Raw genomic sequence first — 26,365 nt, 5'->3', positions numbered from 1 at the left:
CCTTGAATGCTTTAATTCCTAAATCGTAGCAGTGTTGCAGTAGCATGGTTCCATGTGCCTTTTCTAAGGTGCCTTACAGACACCGGGGGAAATCTCTCACCCAGGGGTGTCGCGTGGCACTGGTCCGGACCTCTGCCGCTGGCAATGGTGAAGCCATGGGACAGCCTGTGGGGTGCTCTGCCACTGAGGAGCTGCTAAGGACTGCTCACAGCTTGGAACATCACGAGCCTGAAGTACTGGGAGAGTCGGGACAAAATGGCAAGATCTGGTCAGCTTGCTTGAGTCCTGTTTTGCCTGGGGTATGATGCGCTGACACTCAAGCTGACGCTGAAACAAGGCTTCAGACCTCAGTTTTGACTGGTAGTGAGGAGCCCTCTTACTCTTGAAGGAAGCATTAGGGGTTTTGAGGTAAAAAAAGAGAACAATGATGGTCACCTCAAGAGGTGTCATGATTGATATGTGCATGCACACCCACTTTCCCTGTATTCTGACCCAGATGAGATCACACCAGGCAATATCTTTACTTTATAAAACATCAGGGCACTTGATGGCTGATGTAGTTAGTAACTTCTACCGGGGAAATGGGTGGGATTAGTGCTTGGGTGTGCTTTGCCCAGTGATTGACCCTTGGTTATTAAAATACAGCAGCAATCAAAGCAATAAAACATAGTCAATCGAGTTCAGATAGGGCTGAAACCCAGCTCCTAGCAGAACACAGCATCCTATCAGGGTGATAGCTGCTAAAACTGGCTGACAGAGTATTGGGGAGTACAACAACCAGTACACACAGTAACTGAGGAGATGATGTTAATTGCGGCTGAACAGAGGGTAAAGGCTTGTGATGTGCCAGGAGTGCTATTTCAGGTATTGAGGTTTCTTATTCTGGAAATAATTACTATTGACCAGGACAGATAAGAGAGGAAAAGATTAAAAAAAAAAATAAATTAGAAACGTTAAAGGTAAGAAAGCTGGCCTGACTTACAGGAAGCAGCAGGAGCTTTCAATGCATTGAGGATGAATTTTAATGCTTCCTTTACTGTATGTAATAGCGAAAGAGTGGGAAGCAAAACAGACTGTAGATAGCTCATAATCTAGAAAATAGTATCTCCATACATGCTTTTAAGCTTTCCATACTTGGCATTTTTACTTAAGTTTGCTAAAAGTGGATTTGTGAATCACCCACCTCACTTTGATACTCATCTCAGGATGGTTGTCCTCAGCTAGCTGTTTTTTTTTTTTAAATCAAAGAGCACACGCTACTAAAGTTTTCTTCTATTGCAACCTGCTGAGCTTTTCTGACCAACTTCTGTTCTAAAACAAATCAGCCAGCCCCAGATGTTTCCCACCAATATGCGATTGTCCCTGTTACTGCCTGCAGGTTTATGTTCCAAATAATGTCAGTTGTGCTGATGGAATACAATTGGAATGTATTTTGGAGAGACAGGAGGACAGTACTATGTACTATTGATGGCTCCAGCACAGTATAGGAATCTTATTTGCCCAAAGTCCATTATCATTGCAGGGACATTAGCAACATGAAGGCAATACAGTGGCATTTGGCTTGCAGCCATACTTCAGCCAGATGGGACACATGGGTTCTCTGGTGACCAGGGAATATGGTTGACGTGCAGCTTTGAGGATAGGCAGCCGTGTTGGCACTGGGTGGAGAAGCGAGCATCTTATCCAGTCTTGTAAAGATGTCCTTACTTGGGCAGATGTCCTGAAGCCTTTGCTCTTCAGCCCAGGTCACCGTGATGATACTTTTCTGACACTGTTTGTGGGTCTGATCCAGACCCACAGTCAGCAGTGAGGGACTTCATCTCCCTTCAAACCTGTCTCAGACCCACAGTCATTGTCTTGCTTAGGTCCCTGTTCCTATGCCTGGGTGCCAAGCCACTGCTTGTAGCAGTTTCTACAGCTGTGGCAGTAGGCCAAGATCATGCACATACAGGGCACAGCCAGGTTTCTCCATAACATGCATCAAAAAAGTGCATAGTCATGCAGGTCAGCACAGCCCAAAAAAGCAAAGGATGCAGCTCCTGATGCACCTCCTACAAGAAAGAGTGGACACGGGGACCCAAATATTGCCTGGTGGTATGAGAGTCTCCTGCAAGACCAGACAACCCAAGACACTCATTTGCCAGTGTCATTTCTGAAAGCAAAGGCGGAGTCAAACCCATGTAAGCAGAATCACAGAGGCGATACTCTGCATGGGAAAGGGAAACAGAGGCCTCTGCTTCAGCCTGCAGAGGCTAAATACCACAAAGAAAATGAACCACATATAAATGCTGTTAATTGCATCTCCCTTGGATTTGTGCCAGGAGGATGAAGAATGCGTTCCTCAAAAATGATGCAGCATCTGCAAACAATTCATTACTCCCATTTGAGAGTTAACATTATTTCAGATTTCTGTCCTTGTAACTGTTAGCAAAACTTCTACCGTATGTAGAAAAAAAATGACAGGAAAACTGGTCTTCCATGAATGCTTGATCATTTTAACAAGTCTCCATCGAGACCAAGAAGTAGCCATTTGATTTAAGTGGGGAATGCTGTCTGCCTGCCTTGGAAAGTAACATGAAGCAAAGGGGGGAAAAGCAGAATGAATAATAACTGAGGCTTTTTGGAGTGGAAATAATATTTCGATGACGCATGCAGTGACTGCAAAGTAGGACAGCATGACTCGATGGGGTTGCCTGGTTCCTGGCCTAGAGCTCACGTCTGTGGGACTGGTTTCTTTCCTGGAGACAGTTCTGCATTTTTTTGAAACATCTTCCTCTGAAATAAGGGGCCATTGTCTCTTAATCCATCTGGTAGAGGACAAGGATTTTAAAAGCTCTCTCAGAAAGAGTAGAGATTAAGAGCCCTGCCACTCTGGCTGGCTTTCCCACTCAGAGGAGCAGTTCAATATTAAGGATTGTGATGGAGATATTACTAAGGGACCATAGTGCATACACTCTGCAACCTACCAGCTTACAAATAATCACATTATATTTTGCTTTCAGATAGGATGGGTAAAAACACAGCCTATAAATCCAATTTCTGTTCTATATTTGATCCTAAGAACAGCTAATCCTCTCTGTAAACTGTAAACCCTGTCCAGAATGTTATCTTGTTCTGATCTGCTGTTGATAACTGAGTTTTCTTCCAAGAATTTAACTCGTGATTGAGGGTTTTTTTTTTTTCACCCTAGTAAAATTCCTAAATAAATAATGGAGACATCTTTTCAAAGACAGCCTATCCTCAGTTCCCAGTCCTACCTCCTTTAGCTGGTCCCTACCTTCTGTGTTCAAGACTTTGCTCACTGAGCGGAATGAAAGACATCACGAAGTGCTAAAAGTTCAGTCAGGGCTGAAAGTACAGAATTGAAACAGTCTAAAATGATAATTTTTCACTAATGAGATTGAAGGACAGTGTGTCAGAAAAGAGTCAGGTAAAACTCAGTTACGTATCTTACAGTGACTGTGAAAATTGTTGCTGCTTCTGTTACAGCCACTTTCATGGAGGATTTCTGAATTGCTAAGGCAGAAGGCTGACATTAAACTTTTCATTGTGATTTTTCCTATCTATTTCTGCAGCAGTCTTTGTTGTCCATATCAAAATGAAGCAGGATCCAGAACTTTTAGACACCACTCTGTAGAAATCACTGGAAGGAATTTGTCCTTCTAAATGTGGAAACAAATAGGTCTTCCTCAAAAAAATGGTGATAAATGACCTTATCAGTCATAGTTCCGAACATCCAACAGAAGCCTTACCTAAAATCCCACATTTAAACATCTCCCAGGCTTCTCATTCTTTGAATTCAGATACAGGCATAGCAAGAGCCCAGCTACATCCAAAATACCTATTTTTTTTTTTATTTCTCTTACCAATTAACAGTTGATATTTGGAAAACCACTCAATTTATCTGAGCTACAAATGTTAGGCAGTATTAAAAATAGTATGCTGGATTTGCCATCTGTTTGATGCAGTAGGAGCTTCTCTAAGAGAGGAATAGAGAATAAGTGTGTGTGTTCATGTGCGTGTGTGGGGAAGAAAGCGCAAGAGCCCTCAGCTGAGAGTCTGAGGAAAAATGAAGGCTCCCCCAAGGTCTTCAAACACCACTTCTGTTAGAGGATAAGGAGCATCGTAGATGTTTTACTTCCAAGAATCGGAGCTCTGCAGTCCTGCTGATTCATGCTTACCTTCGAGCAGTAACGCGGCTTGACAACTTTCATTTCAACATGACACCTAAGTGAAACATACTGGTGGGATTCATCTGACGTAAGTTCAAACACCTACAAGTTTGGCATCTCATGCATGTTGCTCTGCTAGACTCCCTCTCTTGCTAGTAGAGACAGAGGACAACTTCCAAAGGGTAAGTCAACCCACACGTCTCCAAAAATCGGTTTAAGATGGGATGAATCATCCTCTGGAGGTACCACCCGCCTCCCCGCTGACTACGGGGGAACCTGTGTGACTAGCTTGCAGCAGTCATCACTAACTCTTAGATGGCTACAATTAACAGTTAAGTGGGGTGAATCCTGTTCATTTCCTAATTATATACATTACCCTAAAATGAGAAACAGGAGCTGCCAGACAGAGCTGATGTATCAGGATCCTGAGGCACGTGGCTATACGGTAAGTCGCAATTCCCATCCTTATAACATCCCTGAACAGAGCTATGGGAAAAGAGATTTTTCTGTTTTCAGGAAAGAGAAAATGTCTACTGTACCCTCCTATGTGTGACACCCAGGGCAATCCTGGAGGTCTACTGAGTGGGACAGCATGGCAAGTGTTGGCTCTGTGACTAAGAGAAAGGAAGGATCTCACTACTTCTTAGAGTCACTGGGGCTCATAGAGGAATCCAACCTGCTGACTATACTGAGGGACATATTGCTACTATTCCGTCTTTCAGGACTAATGATGAAAGGCAGAATGCAGCCAGGGACCAGCGAGGCTGGTTGTGAGAGGCTGAGCTGGAAGTTTTTGTATTTTCTGCAGCAGACATAAAAGTACTGCAATCTTTGGCAAATAACAGAAGTGTTTATACTCTGGCTTTACTTAACATAAAAAGGGCACACAGTTGGTGCTAATGGAGTACTAAGTGCAATTAACCCTGTAGCACATTAATGCAATAAGCTTAAAATATTTCATAAACTGGATAATAAGGATGCTTTAGCACTAAATGTCCTCGCTAAATGTGAGTGAAGCTAGGCTGCTTGTTTCAAAACTACTCACACAATTAACATCTGACATTACAACCCACTTGATAATATAAGACTGTTAGAAGGGTGATGTTAATAAACAGAGTAAGGAAAAGCAGGTAGGGTGAGAGGCCAGTGAAAGGCCAATTTGGAGCTGTAGAAGTAAGTTCTCTAGAAAGGTGATAGAAACAAAATGGTTTTGTCTTGTGTTGTGGTTTAGCCCTACTCCGCAGCTAAAATACCACACAGTCGCTCGCTCACTCCCTCCCCCACTTCTACCCCAGTGGTATGGGGAAAAGAATTGGGAAACAAAAGAAGGCAAAATTTGTGGGTTGTGACAAAAACAGTTTCAAAGAACAACAGAGGAAAAGAAAGTAGAGATGGAAAACAAAACTAATAACAGAAAATACAAAGCATGTAATTCACAGTACAATATCTCACAATTGATCCTGATGCTCAGCTTCCTTAGTATCCTCCTCAGTTTATACACTGAGCCTGATGTCACATGGGATGGAAGAGCCCTTTGGCTAATTTGGGTAAACTATCCTAGCTTTTGGCTAATTAGTGAACTATCCCAGCTCTGTGCCCCAGCCACAGGTGCCACCAGCTCTGGTTCCTCTCCCAGCTCAGGTGAAAATTAACTCTATCGTAGCCAGAACCAGGACATCTTGTTTGTGTTAAGCCCAAAGAGTTTGTATGTGAGTAGCGTACGTTGCTATGATTGGCTGGTCTGAATCCATAGGTAAGGCTAGCAGGGGAGTGTTAGACCTACACTTTGTCTTGGCTAATGTGAACATAAACTGTAATAACTATAATAGTCTGCACATGAAAGATAAAGAGCAGTAAACAAGCCTTTCTGGGTGATGGGTACAGAAGAATTACGGAGCTATGCAGGAATTATGGAGCTATGCTAGGATTCTGGTCTGGCACCTTAAATGCTCTGAGGAGCCCTCACTGAGGAGGAAATGGAAGGGGGAGCAGGAGATAGAGAGAGGCCTCAGGTACGACATTTTCTCTCACTTTTTTAAAAGCTTGGTTTTAAGCCGTTTTTACTCTTTAAAATGTTTATGTGCTGTAATGTGATGGACTTTTAGGAACTTGCTGTTCATTTCTTGTTGATTTACAACAAGAACATTTAGCAGCCACCCTGAATTCACTGGGGCCAGCTAAAATCGGAGAGCCAAGGTTAGCCAAGACCATTGGCCAGACTCAAGCTGTGCTACCTTGCACCCTCCCTCACCCCTAGAGATCGGCCAGCACTAAGAAAATGACCTTGATCCCACAAAAACATACTTATGCCTCACCACACTAAAGTGGGGTTTGACATTGGCTTGTCCATGTGTGGGAAGAACCTGTGAACATCGACCAGGCAGAGCTGTCCCCAGAGGTGTCCACGTCCTGGCTGGCTGTGAGCTCCCCTCTGCACATGCCTCTGATGGTTGGCAGCTGAAAACGTGCTGCCCTAAATCCCTGGTCCAAACAGATGGGGATTGGTTCCATGGGCACCACAGAGCATGCTTGCCCTGCTTTGCCGAGAGTCACGGGGATGCAAAAATATTTAGTCGCCTTGAACTGATCACCATGCCATTATTTTTCTGCTGTGTTTCGGTTTTAATCTGAATCCAGTTTGGCGTGTTAAAAATAGAACAGTGAGCTTTGGAAAAATCTGTTGGGTTTGTTAGCATCTAGCCACAGTTGCTGTTGCTTTAATTAAAAAGAAAAGCTCACATGACAGAAATTATTCCTATTGTGCTGACGTTTCAGTGCAATAACCACAGCCCTAAAATGCAGTCTTAGCTTTGTTCTGTTTGTCGTGGACCTTGGGCCAAGATGAACGCTGCCTGTGGATGGTCCACAGGTCAGTACGGTAGACACTCAGAAAAGTCGAACTCAAGACATTTCTTTGAGAAAAAAAAAAAAAAGAAGGTAATTTCTGTGTTTGGCATCCAGAATGACTCAGTAAACCAGCAAAATGACTCAAAAATTCTTTATGTGCTTTCTGAAGGGGAAGAAAATACCACCCTGAGTGATTTCCTTGAGTCCTTGTCAAAGGCGCAGTCCTTTGCTTTTTTCCATTTAGTTCAGGCTCTGTACCCTTCTAACTTTCCATCCTTCTTACAAATATGATGTTGATTAAGACACTGGAAACAGAAATCCTCTTGAATTAAGCATTTTTCTCAGAGGAACTCCTTACAACTCAGTAAGCAAAGCCACCACCTGTGACATTTTAAAATGAGAGTCATGAAGCCACCCACCTAGGAATAAGGCCACTGGCTGGTTCAGCTCTGCTACCATTTAAATCTCAAAGGTCAAAAGAAAATGTTCCCCAGTAGTTTCTTTGTGGAAAAAAAAAATTGGGCATGAGCTGGAGAACATTTTCTTGCTAGTGGATTTTTAATTCGAAACAGAGTCAATAGGAATTTTTCTTTAAAACGCAGCCGAAGGGTTAATAACCTTATGAGGGAAAATAAGATTCCAGATCCAGCTTAAGTCTGGTGCAGCAAACCTCACTTCTCTGCCGGCGGGCTGGGCGTTTGGGTGCTTGATCCAAACTGGTGGCACACCGAGAACAACAAGAAATCCCCATCCACGGTGGTACTACGAGATCTCCTTATCCTGTATGAAACATGGCCATGGCTTCCCCCCGTCCCACTGTCTTCTCCTTTGCCTGGCTGCAGGCCAGGCTGTGGCAGCGGCGGGACACGGACGTGTTTCACGGGTGTGCTAAGCCCGGGGCACGCGTGCGAAGCACAGAGGGAGGTGTGCGTCCAGGCAAGCGAGTAATGAACTGCTGGGTGTCTCTGGGCAAGAGGCTCCTTTAAAAATAAATAAACTGAGCAGTGCTTGTTTCCCCAAGGCATGCATCTCCTTTACATAGGTGCTGGATAGAAAGCACATTATGCTGTAACTTTGTTTTTTTAACCAGCTCTGAGAACAAGTGACCTCTTTGAAGCCGGTTTGCACAGAGCCTCAGTTCGCTATGCGGCTGTAACGCTGCAAAGCCTTTGATCTTCCCTCTCCAGCAGCCCCGGCATGGCTGTCCCCTCCACCTCCTGCTTCACGTTCGGCTCCACCTCCACCACCTTGGCAGAAGACCCCCATCCTCTGCCACTTAGCCAGGACACAGCTACCAGCAGCCTGAAGCCTTCTGCTGGTGAACACAAAAGCCACCCCTTTGGGGATCTTGAGCTCAGGTGCCTGTGGCAGGTTCCATAGTTGGTGTCTGCTGGGCCGGGATGGGTCATCTCATGTCCTTCCCAAAGCAGAGCCTTTGCTGCTCCAGCATGGGGAGATGTTCAGTCCCCTCTGCCCACTGGAGGAGGGCCCATCCCTGTGGTCAGCTTCGGTGATGACCATTTTGTGCCTGCCCATGCCTCTGAAAGGTCAGTTTATCACTCTGACAAGTGACCAGGAGCCTTTGCGGGTGCCGGCGGGATGAGGCCAAGGGGGGAGAGCAGGAGCCAAGGAAGTCATTGAGGTGAGGGCTAGGCTTCCTCAGTATGATGTAGGAGTGATGCACAGCGGCACAGAGCTGGGCTCCCCTCTGCTCCCAGCCTCTCGCTCCGCTTCTGCAGGAGGAGGGCTCCTGGGTGTTCACGGTGCCTGGCCTTGCAGGTATGGACCTCTGCTCTTCCTTGGGGACATGCTGGCCTCGGGCACGGTCTTGCATTCAACACCTCACCTGCTGATGGTGCCTCCTTTATTTCAACGACTACTGAGAAAGGTTTCGAAGCCAGCAAACTCTCCTCCAACAGTCACCGCGTCCCTTTGCCCTCCCCACTGTGTCCCTGTGGACCTGCTGACACACAAACCTACTTAGCCTAATTCAACACCGCTGTCACAGAGCACTTTCAAGTGCTCATCTGCGACACGCAGGTTTCTGGGCGATGCGGCATGTGGCTCTCTGAGCCTGGTTTGTCCCTTCATTTACCCCAGCACCAAGGTGAAATAACTTCTCCCAAAGTCAGCAGCATGTCCTGCAGCTCCACTGGTAGAAATTCGGGATTAGGCCGTGGAAACTGAAAATGACCTGTGAATAATTGCCATCACAATGAACACTATCGTATGATGCCCGGTTCTATTGCACGACCCTGTGATGTCCTGCAAGCCAGTTGCAAGTTGGAGCTGAGCCCTTTCAAACTCAACAAATGCTGCTATCATGAAGCTCATACCCCGTTAGTGGGTTGACGAGTGGTTTAGCATTGATTTAATAAGTTCGCTTTAGAAGCCTCCAGTACTGCATTCCTTGGAAGATTATGGGTTGCTTTTTTTTTTTTTTTTCTTTCTAATGATGTTGTTACTGAGGAAGCATGAGAATCTGAGATATGCCCTGCTTACCCCTGGGTGAACCCCATTTACACAGCATTTTTACTGCAGGAATCCTTCCAAACATTGCACAGATGGAATTTCACATCTGACAAAAGAAACAGATAACGTTTATTGAGAAAAAAAACCTTAATGCTGCTGGAGTTTGCATTTGCTTGCTCATGCAACTGTGTCTCTTCTGCATTTTTAGTGTCAAAACTACTCTCCAGAGACTGGTTCTGTGAAATGCTTTTTTCTTTTTTTTTTTTTTTAAACCAGAGTAGACAACAGAAGATGTGCTTTATGAACATCTATGGGAACGCTCACCATCTTTTCAAAATACCAACACATTTTCCTATTGAACTGTAAAGAGTCAGGGAGCTCCGTACAAGCCTTGCTTCTGGGGGGTCATCAGGCAACCAACTCATTAAGCCCCGGCAAAAAGAGAAGTGGTGCCGTTGGCTCAGCAGAGCTGGCACACTCCTGCCCACCGGTACGGAGGAGCCCGCGGTGGCAGAGTGACCACCGTCACGTCTAAGCCCTCCGAAACAGACGAAGAGGAGCAGCCTGCTCTGGGGAACCTGGCACGGATTTGGATTCTCCCAGGTCTTGCTCCTCAGGATGGGACTCTGGCAGTCACGGTGGGTCTCCAGGGCAGTGGCAGAGGGGACTGTAGGCAATGGAGGCATGCGCTGTGGGACAGGACTGTGAGTATCAGCTCTCCCCTTTACTTCATTTCTGTGGTCACTCGTACAGCAAAGGGGAGGGAAGGGAAAGGGTCTCTTTGCTGCTGCTTTGTCAAAGAAGAAACAAAAGGCGAGGCTGGGTGAAATGAAAATTTAGAGCAGGAAGATGAGAGAGAGAGATCTGAATTTTGCAAGTCAGAGTTTACTTGCTCTTCAGCCTCACGGCCACTTTCACTCTGTCACAAAAAAGGCACTTGGTTTGTGGCCAAAGAATTGCTGATAAAAAGAAGAAAAAGGCGACTTACGAAAATGCGGCGGCATTGTTTCTGTTTAAAAGCCGTGGGCTGTCAGCTCGACAGCGTGCAAAGCTCTCCCTTTTAGCCAGAATACATTTCCCCTGCAGTTTCCCCTGCGCTGTGAACCGTGGTTAAGCAAACAAGGCAGGCTAATGGAAGTGGAAGTTTTAATTAACGTTCATGGCCATTTACGAACAACTTGGCAACGGTGGCGGGGACCCCGCATCCCCCCGGCGATGCAGCAGCACACCCCATCCCACAGCAGCCAGGCACCTGCCTGCTTTCGGCGGTAGGAAAATGCCCATCGCTAAACCCCCCCCCAAGCAGGCGATCTCTAAATAACTGGGCGCCTCGTGCTTCCCAGCTCCCACTGCTTGGGTGAAAACCTCTCCGCAAGCAAAACTTTGTAAACACGTCGCGACGCCACTCCGGGAGAGGAAGCCTGCACGGCTGCTAAGCCGAGGATCCCCACGCAGGCAGCGAGAGCTGGCAGTGCCCAGCCCTCCCCTGCTGCCATCCTCCCCTTCCCCTTTAAATAAACACCCGTGTACAAAGCAGAAGCCACTCAACATCCCCCCCTCTTCCCCTTAAAAAGAGATTTTGAAGCCCGCAACGGTGCTGAATGCAAACACGCGTCTCACTCGTGTGACAGAAATAGGTCGTGCAGCAAACGGAGCCTGCAGCCGCTGCTGCGTCCGGAGCCACTACTTTGTGAAAAACAGCAAAAGTACCTTTTGAATTCTTCCATCAATATCCAAATAAATACACTTGGGCCGGTAAGTTGAGGAGGCAGATCCCATCTTGCTATAGTTTTGCACTTTTTTCCAGTGTCAAACAGAGCAGAAAACAAGGTTTATCCTACTAAGCCGAGTCACCGCTGCCTGACAGTTCGGTGTCCCCGCTCTTCTGTATCCCACTGTACTCTCATTCTGGGAAGGTCCCTCCTCTAACATGCATGCATTTTGCTGTGCCTCTGTCTCTCTCAGCCACCTCCTTTTAGTTTTGCTTCCCTCCAAATCCAGCTGCCTCGGATGGGGAAAGACACAGGCTCCGGATGCTGTCTGCAAATGCCCTCTCGATCCCCATAGCAACAGCCCCTCTCGGCTTTAGGGCTGAGAGCTGCTGGGCACCCGCATGGTAGCGCTGACCCTGGGGCTGCCCAGCTCCTGTCACACACAAGACCAAGTGGCGCTTATCCCCTGGGAGGGCCGAGGGGAGGGGGAAAAACCTCCTTCGCCAGGGTGGTGGGAGAAGTCATTTGTCTTTATGCTGAAATAGGACCGTAATTATTAATTGGCGCTGATCCTTCTGGTGAGATGCCCGCACCCTGCAAGCGGTGTGACAGGCTCTCAGCCGTGCCCTGCTCTGGAAGTGCCTTTTCAGACACTCGCTGTGGCCGGGGCTCAGGCCGTCACCGCCCAAACTCAGCAGCTTAATTCCCACATCCCTCCTGTTATCAGTACAAGAATGGAAAGAAAAAGCAGCAGCTTTTTTTTTCCCCCTGTAAGCTCCAGAAGCACCAAGAAAGTGTAAAGCCCATGCTGTCACCCAACGCCACCCGTGCCACCCCCCAAAGCAGAGGAATTTGTTATTTAAGGGAACGTGAAGTATCTTGGCAAAGGCATCTCCCATGGGAAGGCGCAGCCGAAAACCAGGAGGGAGCAAAGCATCCGACAGCCGATTCTCTGAGCGGGTGCCAAATGCCATCAGCTGCCTGTCTGTGCTGTACAGCAGTGCCTGCAAGGAGCCGAAGCGGCAGGAGCGGTGGGTGACGCTTGGTCGTGGAGGGAAGGGAGCTTTGGAGAGAGTGGCTCCTCTGCCTTCGTGGGCTGTCTGACGGGCTGCAAGCACACACAGCAGCTGGAAACAGCTCGTCCTGCAAGCACTAGTTCTCAGTGTTTTCTGAGGCTTCCACTGGAAGAGCTGCAAAAACATTTCCCGGCCTTTTTTTGCGCTGCAGCCTGGGAGAGCCAGGCTTGTGGGAGCGGGATTGGTGCTGCCTTCCCTGCCCACCTCCAGGCCCTTGCTGCCACTTGAGTGAGACACAACTGACCCGCAGAGGAGGCCAATGTGGCCCTGTGGACTACGGCACGACGTGCAGCCTCTGCTGCCCCTGCGACACACAGCCAGGGCTCGTTTGCTGTGCAAAGCAGATTCCTAAGAGCCGGTGGGGCTGAACAGGTCCCAGAGCCAGTCTGGGAGCCAGAGCTAGGATGGCCTTTCGGACTGAAGCCAGTGGTACTCCTAATGCCCTCTCAGAGCCAGCACCAAGGTGACTCTCTTGGGATGTGCAAACCTTTGCTTCACATATTTCTTCTACCAGCTTGGAGCAGACACTTGAAGTCTTCCAGGAGAGAGCCCTTGTCCCTGGAGGGCTATCCCATGGGCTATCCCATGGGCTACCCCTAGGCTATGTTACAGTCTATCCTGCAAGCTATCCTGGAGGCTAATCCCCTAGGCTATGTCGTAGGCTCTCCCCATGGCTATTTTGTGGTGGGTGCAGCCTCTCCCCCTGTGACAGCCCTTCCACATCAACCCCACTGCTTCTGTACATCAGTCAGGACTTCTGCGACCGATCATTTCATACCCTGCTCTGCTAAGCATTGCTTAACCCTGTTTTTCCATCGTTCACTGCTGAGTGACTTGATTGACCTCGACAAGCAGCAGGTACCTGAGGAAGATGGCCGTGATGACAAAAATGCAGCCATTTAGAAAGAAGCAGGAAGAGCACTTACACTGGGGGACGCAGATGGGGCGTTTGGTCTTGTAGAGGAGGGGTCTGAGATCTCCCCCCGTGATGACCTGCTCCAAGAGCAGTTGGACAAGGTAACCGGTGCCTTGCAGGATTTGATCACACAACATTGAGACATCCAGTGAACAGAATCTCACACCGGTGAGCACTTACCTTTTGATTTCTGTTTTAAAAAGCAACCAGCTTCTCCAATCAGCAAAAAGACAGGCTCTGAAATCCACGTGATGGTCCTGTTCTTGCGTCTCCACTCTCCTTGTCATACTTATTGTCCCTGTGTATTCAAATTGTGTTTCTTAAGCACCTGCACACATTCCCCCACCTTAATTACATTGATACTTGTTGGAAAAAAATGGCTTTGCTGTAAAATTGCTAACTACTGCACTTTTCAATAACTTTTCATGTAAAGGTGAATCTACGAAAGCTGAGCTCTCAGAAATGATGCTAAGAGCCTGCTGAAATCTAAGGCACAGCTCAGGCCCATGCCTGAAAGGTGGCAAAAGATGGCATTTATCAAAAAGGATGTACAGGCCCATGATGTCTCTGCCTTCCCTCAGCTGGATTAACCCTCTCAAATCTCCTTATTTCATTATGAGCTGTGTAACGTGGCTGAAAATGACTTGGAAGAGTTATCGCATCTTAAGGAACCCTTCAACTGTTCAACAGCTGGGCCAAATCCTGGCAACAGAACGCCAGAGGACATTTCTCCATCATTTGAATTAAAGAAGCAGTTTGAACAGCCATGGGCAGCATCAGGCTATTACTCCCCGGACCGCAGGCGGCACGTCAAGAATTGCACAGCTCAGCTTTGCCTTCTCTGCCCAGTTGTTTACTGAGGCCAACACACACCACTTTGTGCACGCCATCCTCCCCAGTAGATGTGCCTTTCAGAGAGCTCTGGGGCTTAAGCCTTTGGCCCAATGGTCTGGCAGCGCCCCAGCCAGATGTCACTTACCCCAAGGAGTGCTCCCAAGGAATAAAAAAAGGTGCCTCTGGCTCCTGGTCCTGGCATCTGCTCCATGTATGTGGCTCAGAGGCAGCTTTATTAGGGTTTCCAAGGTGTAAATGGAGGATATTCATTCAGATCCTACCCGGTTTGCGCTTGGACTGACTGCTGTGGAGGCACAACACATCCGCACTGTCTTTTCGTGGGTCGAGATCCCCCCCTGCTGCAAATGCTGCTGAAAGGGTGAGTGAAAAGGCTTAGTGATAAAGAGGGCTGCCCAAGACACTCTCCATGCAGGCTCATTTGGGGTGGTGTGGCACCGTCCCCATCCCGTCCATCGCCCCAACTGTGGCTGTGACTGTGCAGAAGGGACGGAGGCAGTGAGCAATCAAGGACAAGGTGGGGGCAGCACGGTGGTCTGCCAGCCCACATGGCCCCTCCATGGAGCTGCCCCTGCCAGACACATCTCGAGGCAGCAACATCCTTTTGCAATAGTCTCCCAAAATCCATCTTTTTCCCAGTCACCAATTTACAGCCATGGGATAGGGTTTCCAGGGCTCACTTCACCAGTCCTAAAGTCACTGTGGTCACACAGTGGCACCCGCTGCAGAGCATGACCCCCAGCCTCTCTAAAATTTAGTTTTCCTGCAGCACTCAAGAAATCAAGTGCCCCTTGCAACCTGCTGCGAGCAGCTGCACATCCAAACTTGGGGTAAGTAGGGTGGTAATCTTCAAAGGGATTGTGATGGGGAAAAAAAAAAGCCAGAAAAGTTAAACCTTTCAGTGAAAGATCTCCAGCTCAGTTTTCCTCAGAGAAACACATTTCCATATGTCAGCCCTGAACCCTTTTTCCTCACTCCCTGCTGCCCTTTGGCTCTCCTTGCCCTCTGTGATGGAGTGAGACCTCTCAGTGCCCTACCTGCGGTGCCTGCCCCCGCCTTGTGCCCTCCCAGGGAGACTGTGTGGGGTTGGACCCAACACCAAATCACTTGGGCAGCCAGAGCATGACTCAAGCCAGCCACTTTAAGGAAGATGATATATTTTGAACAAAGTTTGCCTAGAAGAAAAAGCAGAGAAAAATAATTTAAATAAATCAATGTTTTTCCTTACCTGGTCCATATTTAAGCCTCTCAACTGCTTCCCTTGCCCACTAATTCCTTCTCTTGCAGGTCCCCTCCTTCAGCTGAAGGTCTCTTGCATGTGGCTGTCTGTCTCAACATTCCCACAGAGCCTCATCTTACTGCTTTATCTGTCCACACCGTTTCATTCAAACCCACTAAAATGCCCGATTGCCCCTAGAGCTGGGAGGGTTTCCCCTTCCCTACTTTGCTCAGTCTTCTCTTCCTCCTTTCACCATCCTTGGTGCTTCACCACTCTTGCTTCTAGATTTTTCTCCCCCACAAACGTATGAGTCAGGGTGAAGTCTATGCAGGAATTAACTTTCCATGGTGGTTACGCTGTTAACGGCTAAACTGATGGTTATACCAGCGTAAGCTCCCCCATCATGCCTGTTGCAGAGCATGACCGACCTTCTTAGTCCAGCTCTTGCTCCCTTCCATAAGACTATGGGAAGCAAATGGCTTGCTGTATATGGAAATTTTAGAATCATAGAATCATAGAATGGTTAGGGTTGGAAGGGATCTTCAAAGGTCATCTAGTCCAACCCCCCTGCAAGGAGCAGGGACATCTCCAACCAGATCAGGTTGCTCAGAGCCTCATCCAGCCTGGCCTTGAATGTTTCCAGAGATGGGGCCTTCACCACCTTTCTGGGCAACCTGTTCCAGTGTTCTATAACTCGCATCGTAAAAAATTTTTTCCTAATTTCCAATCTAAATCTACCCCCCTCTATTTTAAAACCATTACCTCTCATCCTATCGCAACAGGCCCTACTAAACAGCCTTTCCCCATCTTTCTTGTAGGCCCCCTTGAGGTACTGGAAGACCGCTATCAGGTCTCCCCGGAGCCTCCTCTTCTCCAGGCTGAACAGCCCCCACTCTCTCAGCCTGTCCTCATAGGAGAGGTGCTCCAGCCCTCTTATCATCTTCGTGGCCCTCCTCTGGACCTTCTCCAACTGGTCCATGTCCTTCTTGTGTTGGGGGCTCCAGAACTGGACACAGTACTCCAGGTGGGGTCTCACCAGGGAGAGTAGAGGGGGAGAATCACCTCCCTCGACCTGCTGGCCACGCTCCTCTTGATGCAGCCCAGGATGCGGTTGGCCTTCTGGGCCACAAGGGCGCATTGCCTGCTCATGTTAAGCTCCACAGGACCTGTCCTGGAAATGATCATATTTAATTCTAATTACAGAACAACTGATTATTAACACTCAGACCTTTACATGATTTGTCTACATGGGCCCTGAAAGCCTGTATTTGGCCCTTCACCTCACTCTTAACTCCAGCAACATTTGTGTTCGTTGCTCACCTAAGCCCCCACCCAGCCCCAATCCACGCGGTGCAGTCATAATTGCCTGCATCCCGCTTTCCATGGCAAACCCCCAGGCACGTAAGCTGGAAAGGAGCTGTGGCATCTCCTGATGTGGCTGGTCCAGGGCACCAGGATGCAGATATAGAGTCTCGTGGGCTGGAGATGCAGTATTACTCAGGAACCAACCTTGCTCTTTAATCCAACAACGCTGGCCACCTTGGTGATAATACTGCCTTTATTCTGTTTACAATTGCTAGAATTCTGGTACCAGTGGTTCTCGCTTGTGTCTCAACACTCACACATACCAGTTAATAGGCTCAAATTTTGAGAAAGTGAAAACAGCAAACCCTGTTAACTCACAAATACTTGTCCATGTGTGCAGTACTGGCTTGGAGAAGGAGAATAGTCCCAAGCCACAGGCAATCCTTCCACTTTATGAAAGCATGTGTCCATTACAGCATCTAGCATTTCTTGACTTTCCTCTTTTGTCTAATGAGGACAAAACCTTTCTCCAGCTCTATGCTAGCAATTTTTTTTTTCTAGTAATCTGTTTTCTAAAGCACTTGCAATACCTGGCAGGTCCCCAGGTTGATTTCTTGAAGGTCTCCCAGCGGTGCAAACCCATTGCCTATCCCTGCTGGGTGCGGAGGAAGCTCAGCCTCCACAAGCGTTTCTTTTCATTGCAGCACTAGCATCAGGTCCACAACAAAGGCCCTGAAATGCAATGGCACAGATAACCCTACGTCCTGATTTTGCTAAGAGTGCTTTGCATCACCTCCCCAGGCGACCCCTTCTCCCTGCCAGGACTTTGGGCATTGCCGTACCCCATGCCATGGTGTGGTGTGCTGCCATCCACCTACGGAGAGCCTTGGCTGCACCCCCTTCCGTCACAGCAAATCTGCTTGATTTTCAGGCTCCTTTCCATCTCTACTTCCCATGTTCCACCTCTTCCCTTCATTTCTCACTCCCCTCCCATCTCTGCAACCCAGCTATCTGTTCCTAGCCCTGCATTTAAAGTACTGACACGGAGCCAAGAGTACCTGAGTGCCTTCCAGTCCTGCCCTCGGCCCTGCGGTATACGATATGAAGCACGCAATACATACTTAGGCACGCAGACCCTAACTAGCTGCTAACGACACACGCAGTCAGCGTGCCGGATCCCTGGTAGAGAGCTTCTGGGAAAGCCCAGCTATAAAAGCTGTGTGTTTCATAAGGTCATGGAAGAAATGAGCAGACGCAACTGGAACTTTCAAGAGCTGATGAGAAAAAAAGTAAATGAAATTAACTGTGTCTGGAGTGACTCGCTAGATCATTCAGAGGGGTGATAGCCAAGAAGTGGAAAAGTCAATTCCCTCTGCCGGGCAAGGTTGGCTCACGCTCTTGGCAGGAAAGCCTGAGCATGCTCCCAGATGGGAGGGAAGCGATACATGGCTTGACTTGAGGAAAACTGCCTGGCATTTTATACGGTGTAGGAAAGTGAAGTTACTTCAGATGCCTGTTTTGGGAGACTGCCATCTAAGCAGCACAGAGCTGTTGAGTGACTCACTGTAAATCATCTGCTTCCATCTCTCTGACAAGCGGACCTCCGACACCCTAAATTCTTGGTAACGCGAAGGTGAACAAAGGGTCGCTAATACCAGTACCAGCCTGGCATAACGTATTCCATACGTTCAGGAGATGTGGGATCTGGGGGATCCATGCACTTTAGTGTCTGGGCTGAAAACCTGATGTGGGCAGAGCAGGAGGCAATCGTTGCTTTATCCGTGACTCATCCCTGGGTGCCTCCTCGTCGGCATGCTGCCGATCACCCCCTCCTTATAACACCGACCCACCATCTCATCAGCAGGAACGGCTACAAAATGTTTCACTAATTGGGGTTGCTCTTCAGCAAGCTAGGGCCATTGGCAAAGTTCAGACCCTGGGTGGGAGATTGTACCTCGACTGCATCATACTTGCATCCCGTAAAAATTAGAGCTAGCAGTGTGAATTCCTGGGAGGCGGCAGTATAAAGGGACTTCGTACAATTCTTGCAGTACATAAAAAATTAGACTCTCTATTTCAACGTCATTTTTAAAACACCAGACCTTCTTAGATAGCTAAATAATAGCTCAAATATATAACATTTTCCTATAATGCAAATATTTCCCCATATTTGTTCTGTTTGCAGAGATCATTCAGTGCTGTTTCCATTAAAAGGCAGGAGCAAATTTTCTCAATAAAGAGATTAAAGAGTCTTATCTTTTAGGGTGGGAGGCCAGAACTGAGCCACAGACACTGTGTGAAAAGGATGACAAAAGCCTCAGGTAGCACAGAAAGTGCCTGATTTGCTCCACCAGAATACTGAAGACTGCATGAAATGGGGAAATTTTTAACTATTCTTGCAGTTTCCAAAACTACATTGAATTCAGTGATGCATTTCCCCTGGAGCATTACCGAGACAATCACCCATCAGACGTCTCTTTATTGGCATCATCGCTGTTTCTAAAAATCATAGGTCATGACCAAAGAAACTCTAAAGATTGGATGAGAAATCATTAACATCTGCTTTCAAATAACACGTTTGTGGCTCTTCTTTTTACTTGTCTTATTTTCTGAACCTGACCCTTCATCCAGGTCACATACGTGAAAAACTTTGAAAGCCAGAAACTTTCACTAAGGAACAAAATTGAACTCAGATTTTCATGCAGTAACATGATTCCATTTCCCGAGGAAAACAGTAAATATCATAAATTAATAGTACAGTCAGGAGAAAGGGCAGGTCTGAAGTATTACAGAAAATGAAATGGAAGTAGGTTATGGGGGAAGGAAGTGCCACACAAAAAACCAGATTTTGTTTTTTGTAAATATTTTTCACTACCCTTTCTCCATCCTTTCTCCATGTTACAGGCCACCTGGCCAGGAGGACAGAGCAGACGAGGCGCTCTATAGCCAGATAGGAGCAGCCTCACGGTCACAGGCCCTGGTCCTCATGGGGGACTTCAACCACCCTGACATCTGTTGGAGAGACAACACGGCAGGGCACAGGCAGTCCAGGAGATTCCTGGAATGTGTGGATGATAACTTCCTCCTGCAGGCGGTAGAGGAGCCAACAAGGAGGGGTGCCATGCTCGACCTGGTACTCACCAACAGGGAGGGATTGGTGGGGGATGTGAAACTAAAGGACAGCCTTGGCTGCAGCAACCACAACACAGTGGAATTCAAGATCCATGGGACAGCAAGGAAACTACACGGCAAGCTCTCAGCCCTAGATTTCAAGAAGGTGGACTTTAGCCTCTTCAGGGACCTGATGGGCCAAGTGCCATGAGAGGCAGACCTGGAGGGAAGAGGGGCCCAGGAAAGTTGGTCCACATTCAAGGAGCACCTCCTCCAAGCTCAGCAGAGGTGCATCCTGATGAAGAACAAGTTGGGCAAAAAGGCCAGGAGGCCTGCGTGGATGAGCAAGGAGCTCCTGGACCAGCTGAAAGTGAAGAAGAAAGCCTATAGAGGGTGGAAGCTGAGACAAGTAGCCTGGGAGGACCACAAAGAGGCTGTGCGAGTGGACAGGGATTGGGTGAGGAAGGCTAAAGCCCTGACAGAACTGAATCTGGCCAGGGATATAAAAAGCAACAAGAAAAGCTTCTATAGGTATGTAGGGGACAAAAGAAAGTCCAAGGAGAATGTAGGCCCCCTCCGGAAGGAAACCGGTGTCCTGGTTACTCAGGACATGGAGAAGGCTGAGGTACTCAATGACTTTTTTTGCCTCAGTCTTCACTGATAAGGGCTCTTGTCTCACCACCCAAGCTGTGGAAGGCACAAGTAGGGACTGGGAGGATGAAGAACCGCCCACTGTACTCAAAGAGCAGGTTCAGGAACCTCTGAGGAACTTGAAGGTGCACAAGTCCATGGGACCTGATGAGATCCATCAGCAGGTCCTGAGGGAACTGGCAGATGAAGCTGCCAAGCCACTGGCCATTGTATTTGAGAAGTCGTGGCGGTCTGGTGAGGTCCCCGATGACTGGAAGAGAGGGAACATAACCCCCATTTTTAAAAAGGGGAACAAGGACGACCCGGGTAACTATAGGCCAGTCAGCCTCACCTCTGTGCCTGGCAAGGTCATGGAGCAGATTCTCCTGGAAACCATGCTAAGGCACATGGAGAGCAAGGAGGTGGTTGGTGACAGCCAACATGGCTTCACCAAGGGCAGATCGTGCTTGAACAATGTGGTGGCCTTCTATGACAGGGTGACAGCATCGGTGGACAAGGGACGACCAATGGATATCACCTGCCTGGACTTGTGCAAAGCTTTTGGCACTGTCCCGCACGACATCCTTCTCTCTAAACTAGAGAGACATGGGTTTGATGGACAGACCATTTGGTGGATAAGGAGTTGGCTGGATGGCCACACTCAGAGAGTGGTGGTCAACAGCTTGATGTCCAAGTGGAGACAGGTCATGAGTGGCATCCCTCAGGGGTCCGTGTTGGGCCCGGCCCTGTTGAACATCTTTGTCGGCGACATGGACAGTGGGATAGAGTGCACCCTCAGCAAATTCGCTGATGACACCAAGCTGTGTGGTGCCGTCGACACACTGGAGGGAGGGATGCCATCCAGAGGGATCTTGACAGGCTGGAAAGGTGGGCCCATGCCAACCTCATGAAGTTCAACCGGGCCAAGTGCAAGGTCCTGCACCTGGGTCATGGCAATCCCAGGCACAAATAGAGGCTGGGCGGAGAATGGATTGAGAGCAGCCCCGAGGAGAAGGACTTGGGACTGTTGGTGGATGAGAAGCTCAGCATGAGCCAGCAATGCGCCCTTGTGGCCCAGAAGGCCAACCACATCCTGGGCTGCATCAAGAGGAGCGTGGCCAGCAGGTCGAGGGAGGTGATTCTTCCCCCTCTACTCTGCCCTGGTGAGACCCCACCTGGAGTACCGTGTCCAGTTCTGGAGCCCCCAACATAGGAAGAACATGGACCATGTTGGAGAAGGTCCAGAGGAGGGCCATGAAGATGATAAGAGGGCTGGAGCACCTCTCCTATGAGGACAGGCTGAGAGAGTGGGGGCTGTTCAGCCTGGAGAAGAGGAGGCTCCGGGGAGACCTGATAGCGGTCTTCCAGTACCTCAAGGGGGCCTACAAGAAAGATGGGGAGAGGCTGTTCAGTAGGACCTGTTGTGACAGGACAAGGGGTAATGGTTTTAAAATAGAGGGAGGTAGATTTAGATTGGATATTAGGAAAAAATTTTTTACAGTGCGAATTGTAGAACACTGTCACAGATGTGATGGATGCCCCATCCCTGGAAACATTCCAGACCAGGCTGGATGAGGCTCTGAGCAACCTGATCTAGTTGGGGATGTCCCTGCTTCTTGCAGTGGGTTGGACTAGATGACTTTTGAAGGTCCCTTCCAACTCTAACCATTCCATGATTCTATGATTCTATGATCCTCCATTTGATTCTGCCCTGCACAGCCCAAGTTTTCACCACAGTGCTGGGTCTCAGCCCATACCTTCGCTCCCACACCCTCCCTTTCTTGGAGGTGGTCCCAGGCGAACCCTGAGACCAGTAACATTGGTTTTGAGATGTGAACATTAAAGTCCAAGATATTGCAAGAGACAAATAAAACCAGCTCAAGCCTGTGCTTCCCCTCCTAGCTCCTGCGCAGGGAAGGACCCAGCATCACCACGTAGCCCTGCAGCTTGTATTTAGCCTCAAAACTGAGAGTAGCTGAGGGACCATCATCGGGGACAACCTTCGTGGCTGTCCCTGAGGGTTCCCTGTGTGACAGTGGCTGTCTTTTAGTAGGAAGCTTCTTCCAGAGCAGCTTTTTTTAGTGGCTGGATCCTCTCCCATCGCACTCCAGCACAGCTGAAGCCATGTCTCCTTCCTAGCCTTTCATCCTCCTCTTCCTTTCTTTCTTCTTCTTCCTTCTTCTTGGAATGGATTTCACTGGATTCACCCAGATATTTTTTTAAAATCCTTATCCTCCCACCTTCAGCTGCTTCCACACAACCTGGACACTGAATGGAAAGGTTTTCCACTCCTCAAATCTCTCCCTCTGCCCAAATGTTTGATGAAAATGCACTGTTGGCTCTCAGCCACTGCCTAAAAACTTCCAATAGGCAGCAAACAAATTTTCAGACAAGAAACTGAGAAGATCAAGAACATACAGAAGTAAACCCAGCAGCTCTCCACTAAGAAGGGCACAACATTGTACCCATCTCTTCTCTTCATCCCCACGCTTTTTCCTTGCACTTTTATTCTTCTTTTTGGTTTCTCCCGCTGCTCTTCCATCATCATTTCCTCTGATTAGTGCTCTGCTCCCCACGATCTGCCCCAGTGTCCTCACCCGCCATGGCTGAAGAGGCTCCATGCTTTTCCCCCTGCCCCATTTCATCTGAGCGGTGCAGTCTTCCCGCCGTTTGCCATCCAGCTCTGGTTACACTGCTTGCAGGAGCTCTCTGCCTTCCCTCTGCCAAGGAACGGTGCCCACAAGCAGTAGAAAAGCCACAGAGCCAGAACCACTTACCAGCAAAACAGGATTCCTGCAGAGACGCCAAGCCCTGCTTGCTTTGGAGCGTATGAGTGCTTGACCCTTGTGCTTGCTAGGGACAAGGCCAAAGGCAACACATCGCTTTGTTTCTCTTAATAAAATGGTACTTTCAGTCTATTTGTCTTCTACACATCCCTCTCCCCTCCTCCAACCCAATCACACCATGTTCCCACAGTGACTGAGATTGGAGTTTCGTTTGAAGCGCTGCGCCTGTTGCCGAAGAGCTGCTGTTCAGAGGTGTGCCTGGGTCATGTACATGTCTGTGTGCACATGTGCCTGTGTCAGTCTCTAAAAATCTTTAAGGTATGGCACGTGTTATGAGCATGCCCCCCACCCCCTAACACACATGCCCTCGAGACATGTGGTGGCTACCATGAATTAAATATTGCTAGCATGCTATAGCATCATACTGCAATATGCAAACCATCACCATTACTAGCTGTTCCTGCATTGCTGATTGTTATTTGTAGGAATTTCCACAGAGTCCTCCACAAGGATATCCAAACCTCCTACAAGATTAAGACATCCCGGCACTACCCTGGAAGAGCCGCATGCTCTTCTCGCAGCTCTAGAGTCTAATTTCTCCCCAGTGCCACCACTGCTCCCTGGATACCTCTGCTCCGTGTTTCTTTTGACACAATTGCTTGAGAGCCTGCCAGCTTCAGCAACCAGCTCTGCTTCATATTCTAAAGGTGAGACGGTTTAAGTTTGGCCAAGTCCTCCTGAGACACAAAATCCATCACCACAGATCACTTTGTGAAAGCATCCTGCTCTTGGCATCCCAGCCCAGACTCCGCCAGCCAGCACATCCCCCGGGAGCATTAGCTGCCGCAGACAGCCTGGATACCTGTGCGGCCAGAGTCCAGCAAAGGCTGCATGCTCCGAAACGATCCAAGATTTGTTTCTGGGTGAATCGAACTGTAATTCACAAAGTAATTGCTTGGACAATTTGCTTGAAAATACTCAATGCCACAGAATACTAAACTTGCTGGAAAGTCACGCAGCACCCAAGTGCTTACTAGATCCACTTTTTGGCCTAAAAAACGAGACTAGCAAGACAGTTTATCACAGGGTTGGTTGTTGTTGTTCTCAGCAGAACCCATTTATGTGGACAATTTCAACTGTGCTTGAAAAACGGACACAGCAAAAACAATGTGGAAGGCAGTTCCTGATGTTTACAGGAATGCATAAGATGAACATACCAGACCTGCTAATCATCCATTTTGATTGCCTCTATGGGTCTGGGAAGGCTGAAAAAAATCTGTGTATAGGAACCAGTCTGTGCTTGGGAATAACATTTCCTTTCTGATGACACACAGAAATGGCATTTAGATGCTGCTTCAATAGATGCATTATTTTATTAGAGGATTTCAAGCAGGCAAATACAGGAGCTCTGTTTTCCCTGTTACGGTATGACTTACATCATCTCTAACCTTTCTACCAGGAGGTCTCATTTCAAATGACAGCGATGTGAAAATTGTTCTGAGAACTAGATATGTTAGTTCTACTTCAGATATTCAGGGAATCTCACCATTCACCATTACTAGGTGCTTTGCCGGAGAGGGATTTCATCCTACGCAAAAAAATTATTTCCTGAAATCTGGGGTAAGTTTAGAGTCTTGTGCTTTGCCTGACAGTGAAGTGTACGGAAAGTTAGTCTCTCTAATGTAGCTCTAATACAGGTATCAGTCCTAAAAACGCACATTCTCAGGCTTCTCTGCCTGCATCTCAACTCTGTCAGTCAGCCCAGTTCTGCCTTTCTGCGCTGGTGACTCCTGTTTTGAGAACTGCCACTGGAAAAATCAGGGCAAGGAAACCAGAAGGTTTCTCTCCACTTTCAGCAACCGCACCATTTTGCAAGCAGACACGCAGACTAGCTGTGGTAGTGGATTCCTCTCAGTGCTAAGCAAACTATCTTCCTTCCAAACCCCTAACCCAGACAAGAGGAAAGTGAAGAGCTGGCGCCCAGCTGAACGCACGCACCCTGCGGCGGGGTGACAGTCACCACAGCACACATGACCCTGCACATTTCAGCTTGCTCTTCTATTTAGGAAAGAGAATATGGTTTTGATACATTTTTGTAACCTCCTGTGGTTTTTTTTTAGTGGGGGGGGGCTCCGGTAGCAGCTTCTGTAGGAAACTTCTAGAAGTTGCTCCCCTTTGTTCAGTGGACTCGGCCGGGCCTAGAGTGGACCCACTGCTGGCCAAGGCCGAGTAAATTGGTAGCAGAATGTTCCATGATGATGCCTCTGCAATAATGTATTTAAGAAGGGGAAAACAGAAAAAATAAAAAAAAAAAGGAAGAGAAGATGTGAAGATGTGAAGGAGCTGAGTGCGGGCAGAGAGGGGGAGGCGCGAGCCTTGTGGGCCTTGCAGGCCTCACCCTCTGGCCTCCCACTGGGCAGCCGACTGGGCCCAACTCGGCCCAGCCTGGCTGCAAGAAGAGAGGAGATGAGAAGTGAATGAGATGTGAAGAGAACCCGATGGCGAAGAATTTCTTGTGAGAGGAAGGGCTGCAGACGCCAAGATCAGTGAAGAAGGAGGGGGAGGAGTAATGTGGTTCCTGGCCAAGATTCCCCTGCAGCCTGTGATGACGACCATGGTGGAGAAGGTTGTCCCCCTGCAGCCCATGGAGGTCCATGGAGGGGCAGTGATCCACCTGCAGCCCATGGAGGACCCCACATTGGCTCAGGCGGATGCCTGAAGGAGGCTGTGGCCTGTGGAGGGCCCACTGGGGCAGCTGTTCTGGAGGGACTGCACCCCGTGGAAGAGATGACCCACGCCGGAGCAGTTTCACGAAGGACTGTGGCCCATCAGAGGGACCCTGTGATGGAGCAGGGGAGGAATGTGAGGAGTTCAGAAGAAACCCACTCTTTCCACCAGTTTTGCCTTTCTGTCACTTGGCTACAATGGGCTACCTATACTGACTACCCTTCGTATCATGAAAATTAGAAGGTTAGATTTCAGGAGTTATTGATCATTTTGTTGCTTCTCTTTTGAGCTAGACTCTCTGTAACTATTGGGCAGTAAAATCCAGCCCTTTCAGCTTGTTCCCCATTTGTGCTGCAACTCGTGTGTGTGTGTGTACATATATATATACACACACGCGTGCGCGCGCATATACAAGTGCATGTGTATACCTCTTGATTTAGCATATGAACTCAGGCTCCTGCTTTGAGTTCTGACCTCAATGTAAGGAGCTGCTGCTGTTTTCTGAATAACTTAAGAAATTCAGGCCACCTGTTAAGGATT

At 48.3% G+C, this 26,365-nt stretch overlaps 1 protein-coding gene across 1 annotated transcript in view; it reads right to left on the bottom strand.

Annotated features, from left to right (window-relative positions):
* PDE9A (phosphodiesterase 9A) overlaps positions 1-11,335 on the bottom strand; it is a 51,186-nt gene extending 39,851 nt beyond the window's left edge. The window contains exon 1 of the mRNA XM_086740009.1: positions 11,202-11,335. Coding sequence (XP_086596135.1) covers positions 11,202-11,270 — 69 coding nt within the window. The 5' untranslated portion in view covers positions 11,271-11,335. The remainder of the gene's footprint in view (positions 1-11,201) is intronic.
* Positions 11,336-26,365: the final 15,030 nt, after the last annotated feature.

Source organism: Chlamydotis macqueenii, chromosome 1 (assembly GCF_036417535.1).
Source record: "Chlamydotis macqueenii isolate bChlMac1 chromosome 1, bChlMac1.mat, whole genome shotgun sequence".
In the NCBI taxonomy this organism is placed as follows: Eukaryota; Metazoa; Chordata; class Aves; order Otidiformes; family Otididae; genus Chlamydotis; species Chlamydotis macqueenii.
The sequence above is the reverse complement of the archived record's forward strand: the minus strand, read 5'-3'. Positions and strand labels throughout refer to the sequence as shown.